The 14,762-nt window shown below is 41.5% G+C and overlaps 1 protein-coding gene across 2 annotated transcripts in view; it reads left to right on the forward strand.

Moving 5' to 3' along the window:
- The window catches only part of kcnh5b (potassium voltage-gated channel, subfamily H (eag-related), member 5b), a 329,625-nt gene extending 315,070 nt beyond the window's left edge, over positions 1–14,555 (forward strand). For both annotated transcript variants that reach the window (XM_069916256.1, XM_069916255.1), the window contains one exon: positions 12,716–14,555. In XM_069916256.1, the coding sequence (XP_069772357.1) occupies positions 12,716–13,660 (945 nt within the window). In that variant the 3' untranslated portion in view covers positions 13,661–14,555. The remainder of the gene's footprint in view (positions 1–12,715) is intronic.
- The last annotated feature ends 207 nt before the right edge of the window (positions 14,556–14,762 follow it).

Here is a 14,762-nt window from a genome sequence, read left to right on the forward strand (position 1 = left end):
TCTTCCTCTAATCTCACCTATCCTACCCCTCCTTATTTTCCTGTCTATCTCCCCTTTGCACCCTCAGTGCTGATAAAGGGCTCCAACCTGAAACATAACCAATTCCTTTTCTCCCACTGACTTCGTCTAGCTGTGTAAAATATGCACATAATCATCTTCATAGCGGGGTGACATGCCCAATGGAATGCTGGCTAACATAGGCTAATCAAGGACCTAAAGCCCACTGAAAGACCTTTTTTCAAAATTAATTCCCAGGAGCAAGGCTGTGTTGCTTTTCTCCAGCTTTCCCTGACAGAATCTAACCAATTAATCCAATCAGATCAACATTACTTTTAAGTTAAGGCAAAAAAAAATTGCCATCTCCTTAATGTCTTTTGCCAGTCCTTTCAGGTTCACCATAGAGAAGTATCACAGTTTGGTACTGCTCTGCCCAAGACTGCAAGAACATGTACGTAGTTGTGAACGCAGGTCAGAGCAAATCAACCTCCCCTCCATCGACTCTGGGTCCACTTCCCACTGTCTCAGGAAAGCTACTAAAGTTCCCATCCCTTCCCAGCCACACTCTCTTCTCCCCACTTCTGTCAGGCAGAAGATACGCGATCTTCCAGATTCAAGGACAGTGCCTTTCTTGTGCTTATCAGACTCTAAAATTGACCTCTCATTTGTAAAGCATGTTGCCCTTGCATTGTTTTAACTGTTCTTTTCTCTATACTTTGCACTTTTTTCTTGTAACACCATACCCTCTATTAACTGACTAACCCTCACATTTGAAAGATCTGGAAGGAAACTGGAGCATGAGGAGGAGACCCCTATTGTCACAGGAAGAACATGTAATCCCCACATAGACAACACTGGAGCATGGGGCTGAACCCATATCACTTGAGCTGTGAGAATGCAGCTCTATCAGCTCTACCACTGTGTCACCCATGTATTGGTGACCTGTAACAGCATATCCTGCACTTTTGTTTTATTACCCATAACTATATGGCTGGACACAATTCAAATGCTGTCTAATGATTTGCGGATGATGTCAGGGTTGTCGGCAAAATCACATGCAGCAATGAGGAAGCGAACAGGATTGAGATAGATCAACTAGTTGAGTGGTGTCACAGCAACAGCCTTGCACACAACGTTAGCAAAACTAAGGAGCTGATTGTGGACTTCAGGAATGGGAAACCAGGAGAACGTGAACCGGTCCACATCGAGGGGTTCAGCACTGGAAAGGGTAAAGAAACTCATATTCTACGGTGTCAACATTTCAGAAGATCTGTCCTGGGCCTTCTTGGTGATACAATCATGAAGGAGGTTCACCAGTGGCTATACTTTGTGAGGAGTTTGAGGAGATTCGGTCCGTTACCAAAGGCTCTTGCAAATTTTTACAAGTGCACCATGGAGAGCATTCTGATTAGTTGCATGACTCTCTGGTGTGGAAGTGCCAATGCACCGAACAAGGGAAAACTAAGGAGAGTTGTGAACTCGGTCAGCGCTATCATGGCCTTCACTCCATCGAGGACATTACCAAGAGGTGGTGTCTAAAGAAAGCAAGGGCCCTCATCACCCAGGCCATGCCCTCTTCACTCTGCTACCATTAAGAAGGAGCTTGTGGATGAACATCTAGCGGTACAAGGACAGTTTCTTCCTCTCTTCCATCAGATTCCTGAATGGACAATGAACCACAAACACTACCTCACTTTTTCTTATTTTTGCACAAATGTATTTATTTTTAAATGTAATTTTATAGTAATATTTGCACTGTAAAATAGCTGCAAAACAACAAATTTCATGACATGGTCATATCAATAAATTCGGATTCTGATTGCTGCTGCATTTGGGTATGAGTTCACTTGCCTAGAAGGTAAGACAAAACATTTCATTGTATCTCAGTAAACATGATAATAAACAGTTTTACCATTCAGGAAAACTGCATCATTACACTTTGACAAACTACCCTATCGATGAAACCTAGTTCAGATGGAGCCATTATTTTCACATGGGTGACACCGTGGTAGAGCTGCTTTCTCACAGCTCCAGTGGTGTCTGTTGGGGATTGTGTTTTCTTCCTGTGACAATATGGGTCTCCTTCTGATGCTCCAGTTTCTTCCCACATTTTGATGTGTGTGTTAGTCGGTTAATCGGCCACTGCTGATTATCCTTAGCGCAAGGCCATGATAACATTCTGTTGAAGATGATGAGAAAGTGGGGAGAATAAAGTGTAGGACTGATATAAATATGCACTCGATGTTCAGCGTGGATTCAGTGGGTTAAAGGGCCTGTACCCGCACTGGATGATTTTATGACTGAAGCAGAAATTTAATTGCAACCAAGATCTGTGCAAGAAAGTGGGCTGACTTCACAGCTGTCATGATGCGGAGGAGTCACGTGATGGAGTAGTGGCCGATAGGAAAATACCAGCCCTCTCCAGAAAAGAAGGAAAAAAGTGAAGAAAAAACAAAGCCCTAGACACACAAATCACAGCAAATAATAAATAAAGGCGTGGAGAAAATGGCACCTAAGAAAGAAAAGCCAAAATCAACAGGAAGAAAAGAAGAAAGAAAGACGCCGAAAGAGAAAGGTGAAGGTCTTACCTGTATGAAGAAGCAGGGACCCACCGTGGAAAGAGGAGCCCACTCCCCGAGGTTAGTGGAGACCCCACAGGGTCGGGACTGCAAAAATGGCTCACGGAGCCAAACAGGGGTGTGCCACTGCGCACGACAAGGAGAACACCGACGGGAACGGGGACCAGCTGTGGAGTGAAACTCCACAGCACGAACAGCTGAGAGAGGCCCAACAGCAGGGCTCCCAGCTGGAAGATAAAGAAAACAATGGGAACGGGAGGGGTGAGAAAGAAAAAAAGAAGCAAGAGACACAACAGATAACCAGCCCAGAAGAAGAGGACCAACATCAAGAAACCATGGAAAAAAAAACCAACAAACTGAGACAAGCAGCTCAACAAGAAAGTCAGAAGAGGCACAGATACAAGGAAAAGAAATAGAAGACACAAACCCAAGAGCAGACACAGAAGAAGAAGAAGAAGAACACCAAGCTCTGCACAGAGGAATAGGAAGTAAAATGAATGGACAGTACATAGATAAAAAAATTTCAAGAACAAATGAAAGTATTAAAAGAATGGTTGATACTAGAATTTAGTGAAATGAAAAGAAAAATGAAAAGTACAGAAGAAAAACTGAGTAGAATAGAGCTGGTCATGACAGAAATAGGGAAAGGATTAGAAAATGTGGAAGAACGTATAATAGCGGTAGAAATGGAAGTGAACGACTTAAAAAGAAAATTGGAAGAAAGTGACAAAAAAGTTAAAGAAACACCGGAGTTGTTAGCTCAGAAGATGGATATAATGGAAAACGATAGTAGGCGAAACAATCTAAAGATAGTGGGACTTAAGGAAGATGAAGAAAGCAAAGATTTGAAAGAATTTATAAAATAATGGATCCCAAAAGTCCTGGGAATACCAGAAATGCAGGAAGGAATGGAAATAGAAAGGGCACACAGAATATTAGCCCTGAAACCACAGTCACAACAAAAATCAAAATCCGTTTTAGTAAAATTTCTGAGATACACGACAAGAGAAAATATATTGGATAAGGCAATGAATAAAATTAGAGAAGACAAAACACCACTGGAATACAAAGGTCAAAAAAAAATTTCTACCCAGACATAAGTTTTGAGCTCCTAAAGAAGAGGAAGGAGTTTAACGCAGCAAAATTGATCCTTTGGAAGAAAGGCTATAAATATATGTTAAGATACCCAGCGGTGTTTAAAATAGTTATCCCGGGGCAGCAAAATAGTAAGTACAGAAAAAGAACTAGCAACAAGGGAAGATACAACAAAAAGAAGAGAATTGGCGGACAAAAAAAAAAGAAACACTACACACATACAAGGTGGAGAAGAACATAATGAAAATAAAGCTGTCATGATGCATCCTCACTTTCTGGGGGTCCTTCACTGCATCTGTCCAAAGCTCCCTCTCCCCCTCCCCAACCCCCAACCATTCTCTTCATTCTGGCATCAGACTCCTCCTAGGACTTTTTTGAGACGTGATGCCAATGAGACCAAAATGTTTCTGCCTGTTGGATAAGTTGACTGAAAGCATGATTACCACTGATAGGTCATGTTGAGGAGGCAAAAGTTTCAATTTCTAGAAGTCCTGATCTCCAGGGTTGGCACAGTTAGTGTTGTAGTTGGTACAGCACCAGCGATCAAGACCAGGGTTCAAATCTTGCAATGTCGGTAAGGAGTTTGTACATTCTTCCCCACGTGTGTTTCCTCTGGGTGATCCAGTATCCTCCTGCCCTTCAAATCATGGTGGGGAGGGGATTGTAGGTCATTGTAATTGCTCAATGGAGTGTAATTGGACAGCACAGGTTTGTGGGCCAAAAGGGCCTGTTATTGTGCTATATACCTAAATTTAAAATTTCTTTAAAATCTTTTGGCCCCAAGGTGACACTGCAATTTTAACCAGGCACCACCAGAAGTGGAATAGTCTTGGAATGAGGCTTCATCTCTTTAGGACTGAGATTAAAAAGGAATTTATTTATTCAGTGTACTGCGAATGTGTGGAATACTCTGTGCCAGAGTAGGGCTGAGGAGAGTGTTTGATACACCCAACAGAAGTGAGAGGCACAAGGATCAAACAGGAATGTGCATAGTGTACAAGACCAGCCATTGAATGCAAGCTCGAGGGACCTGCTGATTTAGTCTGTTCTCTATTTGTGTTTCATGTACTACATGCCTTAATAACTTTACAAAAATATCATTTTATTTCAGCAATTGGCAGAGTCCCAAGTCATCAAAGTTCCTAAGCTGTTTTGAGCTGTGAACCACACTGACTAAAACCTAGCTTTAGGGTATCCAGATAATTGAGACAATGCAACTCCCTGGAATCAGAATCAGAATTTATTGTCTTTAACATGCGACAAAATTTGTTGTTTTCCAGCAGCATTATAGTGTGAACATTTATATAAGCAACCTTACAAAATAAATGTATATAGTGCAAGAAAAGAAAAAGACAAAGTGACGTTGTGTCTATGGTTCATTGTTCCTTCAGAAATCTGATGGCAGAGGGTAAGAGGCTGTCCTTGTGCCACTGTGTGTTCGTCTTCAAGCTCCTGAACCTTTTTCTCGATGATAGCAGAATGGTGGGGGTCCTTGAAGATAAAGGCTGCTTTCTTAATCTACATCTTGTAGATGTGCTCAATGGAGTTAAGGTCCGGTGGCCATGACGTTGCAGGCCGAGTTAACAACCATCTGGAGTTTTCTCCTGCCCTGAGCATTAGCACCTCCATACCTGGGATTCAACCAGGCAGAATGCTCTTCATGGTACCCCTGCAAATGTTTTCAAGAGTATTTTCTGATGTACCGTATCTCCTCAAATTCCTCACAAAGTATAGCCGCTGGCGAGCCTTCCTCGTGACTGCATCAACATGGAGGTTCCAGGACAAATCTTCTAGCTCATGATTGGAAATTAGCAGTCCCTTCCAATAACTGTATAAAAATAGAGGCACCTTTTAATTATCAAAGTTGAAAGCATTATGCCCAAATAAGATCTCTGTTAAAACTTCTGCCATGATGGTAATGGATAACCAGAATGAATTAACAGGATGCACTAGTAGAATAACAGGAGGAAGCTCCTTCATTACAACGTAATGTACCCCCTTCTGACTTTAATTTCGTTTGGTCAAATAACCCAGTATGCCTGCATGAAAGGAAACATTGACACAGTTTCTCAATTAACTAAAGACCACCATTTAATTTCTGTGGCAGCATGGTTAGCGGAGCAGTTAGCATTACCCTATTAAAGTACTAACACTCTGCATTCAAGTCCAGTGCTTTCTGTAAGGCATTTGTACATCCTCCCTTTGCCCACATGGGTTTCCTCTGGGTGCTCTGGTTTCCTCCCACGTTCCAAAGATGTACGGGGTTAGCAGATTAATTGGTCACATGCCCCTATTTAGGTGGAGTGGGCTGGAAGGATACTTTACCGTGCAGTATCTCAAAAAGAAAAATAACCTTCTTTACATTATAAAATGATCTGGCAGCATTCAATTTCCAAATTGTTTGCTGAATAATTCCCTTTAAAAACATTTTTTAAAACTGGTAGTCCATTCAGTGGTTCAAATTCATTGACTGCCTCTGCCATTCCTTGCTCTCTCTCTCTGACTTTGTGGGCTCCGCTTCTATTTCTGCAACTTTCTTCTAAAAATATCACATGTATAGGATGACAACGAATAGGAAATGAGGGCAGCAAGAGACCAATGTTACGGTGTTTATTCGGCTGTTGGCTGCAAGGAAGAAATTGTCTTTAAGCCTGCTACAGCGTGCATTCATGTTCTTCTCCCCGATGGGAGGAGAGGGAAGAGAGTGATGGGTCTTTGGGTATTTTGGCTGCTTTTCCGAGGCAGTGAAAGATGTAGGTGAAATCCATGGAGGGGAGGGAAGTTTTTGTTGTGTTTCAAATTGCACTCATTACTGTGATAAATCCTGCAAAGATGCTTCCGATAGTGCACTAGTGGAAGCTGTTGAGGGACAAGGGACCATGCTAAACTTCCTTAGGCTTCCAAGAGAGCAGTTTTGATGTCCCTTTCTACCTTACTTCAATATTTCACCTTCTCTCTATCAGTAAATAAGTCCTCTGATGCAAAATTCTGAAATTTTGATAAAATTAAAGGTCTCTATGTTTAATCTAACTCAGGGGTGTCAAACTCAAATTCACGGAGGGCCAAAATTAAAAACTTGGACTAAGTCGAGGGCCGAACTAAATATTTATTGAAAATTTTCAACAACACCTGCATGTTTTCTCTTCTTTCAACATATGTAATGTTAAACTTTTTCTTATTAAAATAAATGTTTAATAATAGTTTTGGATAAACTCTTATCAGAAGCATTAACAAATGAGAAATAAAATATTCAATAAATAATATTTCTCTATCGAGGATTTGTCAAATGTTGCTAGTGTGCTGTCGAATAGTAAAATCTGAGGGCTATTGAGAATGTGGGAGAATAACATGATTCCTGAAACAATCAAATGGGTGACTGATTGTGGGCATGAACTCTAGCAGGGTTATTTGCCATGCCCTTTTTCCATTGGTACAGATAGCCTTTGATTTACACACTTTTCAAGTTTTATGCCTAATGAGCTTGTATCCAGGTGCAGGACCATTTTTAACCAGGAATATATTGATCACTGTGACATGAAACTATTGGAAGATCGTTTTATCCTGAGATTAAAGTTCATAATCCTTACTCAGGCCTGTGTGCGGGAGGTCGGGTTGCGGGCGATCGGGTTGGACAACGACAGTGCGGGGGCATCGGCTCTCGCTGCAGGGCGGCATCTTGGCAGATCAGCGGCCCCGTCATCGTGAGTCGCGGGTCGGCCTGCGGCAGGGAGGAGGAGTGGGCAACGGTCCTGGCGAGGTCAGGCCCGAGGCCTCCGGTTCCGGGTGCTGGGAAGCGGCCTTGGCTTCCCCTGACACCGGCCAGGCCCCAAAACCAGAGTCCATGGTGAGACCCTGCAACGTAAACAGTGGAGGTGGGGGCGATTAGCAGGCTGACGCCAATGCATTCTGGGATTTGTTGTATTACTGTGCATGCGCTATACTGGCGCGGCGGCCAGCGGGCCACCTCTAATACATTTTTGAAATGATCTTGCGGGCCAAATATAATTATATCGCAGGCCAAATTTGGCCCACGGGCCAGAGTTTGACATGTGTGATATAACTGAAGAATGGATAAGAAGAGAATAACTTCTGCCAATTGCACTGTAAGATATTACAGTGCACTGAAACATGAAGGCTGTCTCCAAGAAGTTAAATAACATTCTCAAAGGGGAGCAGCCAGAGGTTATTGTTCACATTGGTATCAATGATAGAGATAAGAAAAGGGATGAGGTCCTGCAGAGTGAATTTAGGGAACCAGGAAGGAGACTAAAAAGCAGAATCTCAAGCATAGTGATATCTGGATCACTCCCTGAGATAAGTGGTAGTGAGGTTAAGAATAAATGCATAGCTGAGAGACTGGTGCAAGGGAGAGGAATTCAGGTTCTTGGACCACTGCTATCTCTTCTGCACAGAGGGACATCTGAATTGGAGGGGTACCAATATCTTTAGAGTTTCTCATGGAGCTTTAAACTAGATTGGCGGGGGGTGGAAATGAGGCAGATGAGAAGTTGGGACTAACAAAAAGAGGAAGTGCCAGGTGTATGGCAAAATTAAAGGAAAGACCTGAGGCTTAAATTGCATTTATTTTGAAGAACATGGCTTGAAAAAAAGTATGGCGTCCCCTCTACTGTCATTAACTCAGCCCTTTCCCACATCTCCTCTATTTCTTGTACATCTAGCCTGGCTCCTTCTGCCTTGAGATGCAACAAGGACAGGATTACCCTTGTCCTCAGATACCACCCACTAGCCTCTTCATCCAACATATCCTCTGCAATTTCCATCACCTACAGTGGGTAGGTGACACATCTTCCCCTCCCCATTCTGTTTTCTATAGGGTCCAGTTCCTCCATGACTCCTTTGTCCACTCACCCCTGTGACCTCAAGAAAAGCTACCCTTGTGCCTACACTTCCTTCCTCACCTCCATTTGAGGCCCCAAATAGTACTTCCAAATGAATCTGTAGGGTCACTTATTGCATCCAGTGCTGTTGATGTGGTCTCCTCTACATTGGTGAGACTGGAGATCATTTCATTGAACACCTTTACTCTATCCACTGCAGCAGCAAGGGCCTCCCAATAGCCAACCAATGGTTCCACAAACCATTGCCACACCTCCTTGTTTGTTGATGGCTTCATATACTGCAAAACTGAGGCCACCCACTAAATGGAGGAACCCCAGATGATATTCCATATTGGCACTCTCCAACCAGATGGCATTAATATCAACTTCTTTGCTAACCCCCTATCTTGGGTCTCTCTTTCCCTACTTTCCTGTCCCCTTTCCGCTAGCTTCCCATCCTGTCTTCTCCTATCAGAGAGCTAACCCCCCCATCACTCCTCACTTTTTCACATCTACCTCCCTTCTGTATCCACCTCTTATTTGTCATCCTGTGTCCCTTCCTCGCTCCTCTATTCCTCCCCCTCCCTCCACTTTTTATTCTGGCACGTCTGTTTTTGCTTATACCTGACAAAAGGGCCCAGGCTTGAAACATAATTACCTTTTACTTCCTATGGATGTGTGGACCTGCGGAGATTTTCTAGCGCATTTGTGTATTAAAGTCGACCCCACCATCTATAGACTTTCTTGTTTAACTCTGTTGATAAGTTTTTGATTAGTAAGGACGGCGAAGATTATGGGGAGAAAGCAGGAAAATGTATTTGAAAGGAAGAATTCATCAGTCATGATACAAATGGCAGTGCAGAGTCAATAAATTGAATGGCATATATCTGCTCATATCTCTTATGGTCTTAAACAAATAATTTGCCTAGCAATAAAAAATTAAATCATGTCAATCCCATGGAGAATTGGCAGAGAAATGTAGAAACTGCCACAGCATATTAGTGCATAATTACTCAAAATCTGTCCATTATTAATTAAAGTCAGCAATTAGTATCTCAATTAAAAAATAATTACATTGTCATTACCTAGTATCTCATGCTATGGGTTACATTGCATTTAATAAAGCATATAATAGAACTAATTGTGAAGCAAGTGATACTTATCAATGAGAAGGGGGCACCACAATGGAGTTCTCACTAATTTATATAACAAATGTCATTACAAACAAGCAATGGCTTGTTAATTCCATTAAGTTGCTGCTTCTTATGTTGTCACCAGGTCTATTCCACAGCTCTGAGATCTTCGTTTACCCTCTCAGTCTCGTGAGCTTGGGTTGGGAAGGTACTTTAACACGTCAGCAGGTTGATTTGATGAGCTTGTACGGGGGGGGGGGGGGCGTGGGGGGGATTGCGGGGGAGGAACTTGAGCTTAAATCCACAGAAGGAACTGGTTTCCATATGGGTGAACAATTTCAAGACTTTACTCACTCATTAAGAGTGTACAGGTATAGCCCACTTTACAAATTCTTGAATAATGAAAATTCGCCTTTACGAAAAAAGCCGTGTTCGCTTTTATGAAACGATTTGAATAGGTTTTCACTTTCACAAAGATAGCCTCCAATGGTAGTGCATAGTTTTTCACTTTTCACCATTTCGGCTTACGAAAGGTTTCCTAGGAATGCTCTAGTTTTGTAAAGCGGGGTATACATGCATTCCCAAAAAGTCACGGGCTTTCATACAAAATGCACAGATTTCCTGAGCTTGCTGAAACCTGCCAGCAAAACCAACCCAGCAGCATAGCTGTATGGACAAAAGTGCCAATTAATGCCCCAAACTCCACTTGCTTTTGACTGATGCTTCATTTTTGGAGTTTGATAAAGGAAATTCCAAGAAAACTTTTGTGTAATTGAACTTACATTTTCAACATCACTGTTTCCTCTCTAAACTTTTTTTTTTGGTCACTTTCTCATTGAGCTTCACATTGCCATGGATGCTACTTATGGTATGGTCCAGTGGAGTTCCATGATGGATTATAAATAGAGCCACAGGGACAGCAAGAAGTTGATACTCATGATGTTGAGTCCCTTCAGGAGGGAAGTGAATATCCAACAGGTCCATTTCATCGAAGGCCCCATCTGCCAGGCATAAAGTTTAGCAAAACATTTAAAATCTGAAATGATCTCAGACAGATATTGGCCTGCATCATCCTGTGAAGGAATGATGTCTATTGCCAACTTTCAAAACATTAACTCTAAGACAGTGGTTCCCAACCTTTTTCTTTCCATTCACATACCACTTTAAATATTGCCTATGCCTTAGGTGCTCTGTGATTAGTAAGGGATTGCTTAAGCTGTTATGTGGGTAGAAAGAAAAAGTTTGAAAACCACTGTTTTAATCATACCTAATTGACTCATTATGTGCACAGTTTCATAACTCCAAAGCAAATGGGCCAATGACAATTTTTCTCATGCAAAATATTTCAGTAACAATTGGGTCTAGAGCAGTGATTCTCAACCTTCCCTTCCCACTCACATACCACATTAAGCAATCCCTTACTGATCACAGAGCACCGATGGCATAGAGATTACTTAAAGTGGTATGTGAGTGGAAAGAAAATGGTTGAGAACCACTGCTCTAGGACCAGTCCTGCAAAGTCAATCTCTCATTTCTTGATGAACCATCACAGCAGATAACACTAAATACTAGTCTCTAAACACCTTACATCTAAATATTGCATATTTGTTATTTTAAAGCCAAATCAGTCCTGGAAATGATTGAACAAAACTCTGGTGACTTGTATTTTTATATTAAATGCTGATTGCTCCTGACGGTGGAGTTTTTAAGGTTATCAGAACTAACGAGCATAAAATAGTAGAGATCCATTGCCATCTCTACTGGCCTTGTCACATTCCAAATCATCTCCAATGTCTTTTCTCAATCATGTTCCTGGAACTCAATAAGCAGTTCCTCATAGCGGGTTCGGAATGAACTGATAAATGAAATCTATCACTTATCAAGTACCTTTTTTTTAATGGTTTGGAGTTAAAATCCAGAATTGTTTCTTTATTGAAGAAAAAAATAATCAACATTTAAGAATCTGAATAGACATCAAGTGTCGGCCTATGTGGTATAATATTGAACTCTTGGTATTTGATTTCTGAGAATACCTAATATCAATATCACCATTTTTTAATGATAAAAAATAGGAATCAAATCAATTTAGTTGCATTTGAAAGCAGGATAAAATAACTTGAGAATCTATTTTTCATTCTTTCACAGCCAAGCACTTTGACATCATTTATCTAAACAATAATACAGCACAATTCTGATTAACCGAAATGGTTAATGGCCTATGCCTGGTCATTTTTTAAAACAGCCAAGTAGTAACAGCAAATCACTTGTATCAATGTTTAAACAGCAACAAATTACAAGGGAAGACTTTTTAAGCATTAAAATAATGTTTAATCCTTATCAAAATAATGCTGGCTGCCACCGATCCCCGACACTTCCCATCTGCTGCAGCCAATCCCCTACACATTCCCATCACTGCCGTTGATCCCAGGGAGGATTCCCGGACCAGCGGAACACTTACTGGCAAGTCTGCAGGCTCCTGTCTACATGGTCTCTGGAGATCCTGGCATCCAAGTCCCAACTCTGAATCCTCCAAGCCTACCACACATACACTCTGGGGAGAGAAGGGAGGGAAATAAGATGAGGGAACACCTCTGAGCCCAAGGTCCTGCTTATACCTGGGACGCCAATCTCCTTGATGATGGCAGGACAAGGGATTCTTCCAACCGCTTGTAGCTGGGAGACAGTGACACGGTGTTTGAGAGGGAGAGTTGGAGGGAAAACTCAATAGGGGTAGGTAAAGAAGAAATGGAAAGAGAGAGGGGAGGGAGTTACCTGAAACAAGGACAGTCATCATTCTAATTTCATGACAGGTGATTTATTTTTAACCTGTAAGGTCAGTTCGGCTCTGAAAAAAAAAATTCTGATAAATTGATTGTTTTGGATAACCTCATTTATCCAAAATTTTTTTTTAAATTTTAGATAAATGAGAATTTCGGAGAATCTGATTTCAGATAATGGGAGTTGTACTGTAAATACAATAAAACTGTTATGCAAATGCAGGTTTCTGGACATTTTTTAAACAATCTTTTTTTGAGAAATACAATTTCAATATTTTCTCTGTCTTTTCGTCCAGATCATTTTCCGAAAGATCATTGATGTGAAGAAGGAGGAGGAAGAGCGGAAGCGGCTGAAGAACGAAGTGACACTTAGCATCCCAGTGGACCATCCCGTGAGGAAGCTCTTCCAGAAGTTCAAGCAGCAGAAGGAGCTGCGGAATCAAGCTGCAGAGCACAGCGGCTCAGAGAGGAATCATCTCACTTTGGAGAACCATTCATTTCACAATGGCACGTCCACAACAGGCACATGTGTGGTTACGGTGTCGCAGATTACACCAATTCCATCTTCCCTTTCCTTGGTGAGAAACAACGAGCAAAAGTTGCAAATACAGCGGGAGACTGTGGAGCTGAAAACAAAAGGTCTGAATGAGCAGATATGCTCGACGGTTACTAGCCCCATCCAGTCCAAGGCTGGGAATGGAAGGGGATGGTTAAGACTCAAGAATTCTGTTGCCTCCACTAATCCCTTCCCCGAATCAAGAGAGGAGAAGGAGCAGAAATGGAACAATGTCATCAAAGCTGAATCCATGGAAATTCTTTCGGAGGAATCGAAAGGTACTGATCCCGAGAACAATGTTATAAAGAATCCTTTGAGGAAAACAGACTCGTGCGACAGCGGCATTACGAAAAGTGATCTGCGGTTGGACAAGGCTGGAGAGATTCGTAGCCCGCTGGAGCACAGCCCAATTCAAGCTGATGTCAGGCACCCCTTCTACCCAATCCCTGAGCAGGCTTTGCAGACCACACTGCAAGAAGCCAAAATGGAACTGAAGGAAGACATTCAGCTGCTATGCAGCAGAATGACTGGCCTTGAGAAGCAAGTAACAGAAATTCTTCAAATACTGTCTGAAAAGAATCTGGCAGAAATGCCTTCTGAGAAGTCTCAACACATTAGTCAGGAAATGTTACATGTCTCTCAGCCTCCAGCACCTTCACTGGAAGAAGATGATGTTCAGTCTTAGCTTGGAAATGCTGTGAAGATTTAACCTTCACACAAGAGTTTCACCCAATGCACAAGAAGACTACTATGCCAGTCTGAAGACTTCAGCATGTCCAGCTGGATTCTGGCCTGCCAAAGAAAAATTGTTAAGAGAATCATTGCTTGTAAATTATATAGATAATCGCATGCACATATAAAACTTTGTTTACAATCCTTTGCTGCGTAACCTTAGATCAACCATTCTGTACAGTCTTGTGACTGTTTCTTCTTTAGGTTTCAGGGCTTGCACCATCAATGGCTCTTTGAGCTCTGGACAATACCAGGCTTCACAACAGAATGCATTTTATTCTCAATGTTTTCTTCCTAGTTCAGGGGCAGTTTGATGCATGCTTTGCTTTCCAGGGTCATATTAGGTTACAGTTGAGGTATTTATAAGTCAAACCAATTTTTTTTTTCATTAATTTCATCAATTGATTGCCTTTGAGAAGGAAGATGATAGATGTAAAAATCTTTTCTGAAGAATGAGGGACATTGAACCTATTGTGGGTGCAACAGCAAAAACATTTCTACTGTCACAATAATAAGGATATACTTGTATATGACCAAAGTATTAAGATGTATTAATAGTCAGACCATTTTTAAAATTCATAGCAAAATTCCGATGGATTTGATTTTTCTTGTTTTCATTCCATTGAGGGTTGCACTGCATTAATAATTTAAACTTAAAATGGCCTGCCAAAATATCAAATGTAGTATTGCACTTCAGAGGACTTTTTCTAAGGTTTATTGACAAGTAGATAAACTAGTAGCTTATCAGTCATTATGAATATGTAATGATGCAGGTTGAACATCAGTGGCTCACCTGTTAGCACATGCAGCTGTCATCAATGTATGCGAATGTAATGGAGAGCAGAAAAAGGGAGAGAAATAAATCTTATTTACTTATTACTTAAGATAGGATTTCTATTGATATTTGTGAAAGTCTACCATCAGTTCATTAGATTATTTTCATGCCAGCATCAGGTATGTGAACAAGATGTTTCCAGAGTTTTACTTTCTACTCTTCATTTGCTTTCTATGGAAGTCTCGCATTCTTCCATGCGACTCCGCCAGCTGCGCTAAAT

The sequence above is a fragment of the Narcine bancroftii genome, chromosome 2 (genome assembly GCF_036971445.1).
Source record: "Narcine bancroftii isolate sNarBan1 chromosome 2, sNarBan1.hap1, whole genome shotgun sequence".
In the NCBI taxonomy this organism is placed as follows: domain Eukaryota; kingdom Metazoa; phylum Chordata; class Chondrichthyes; order Torpediniformes; family Narcinidae; genus Narcine; species Narcine bancroftii.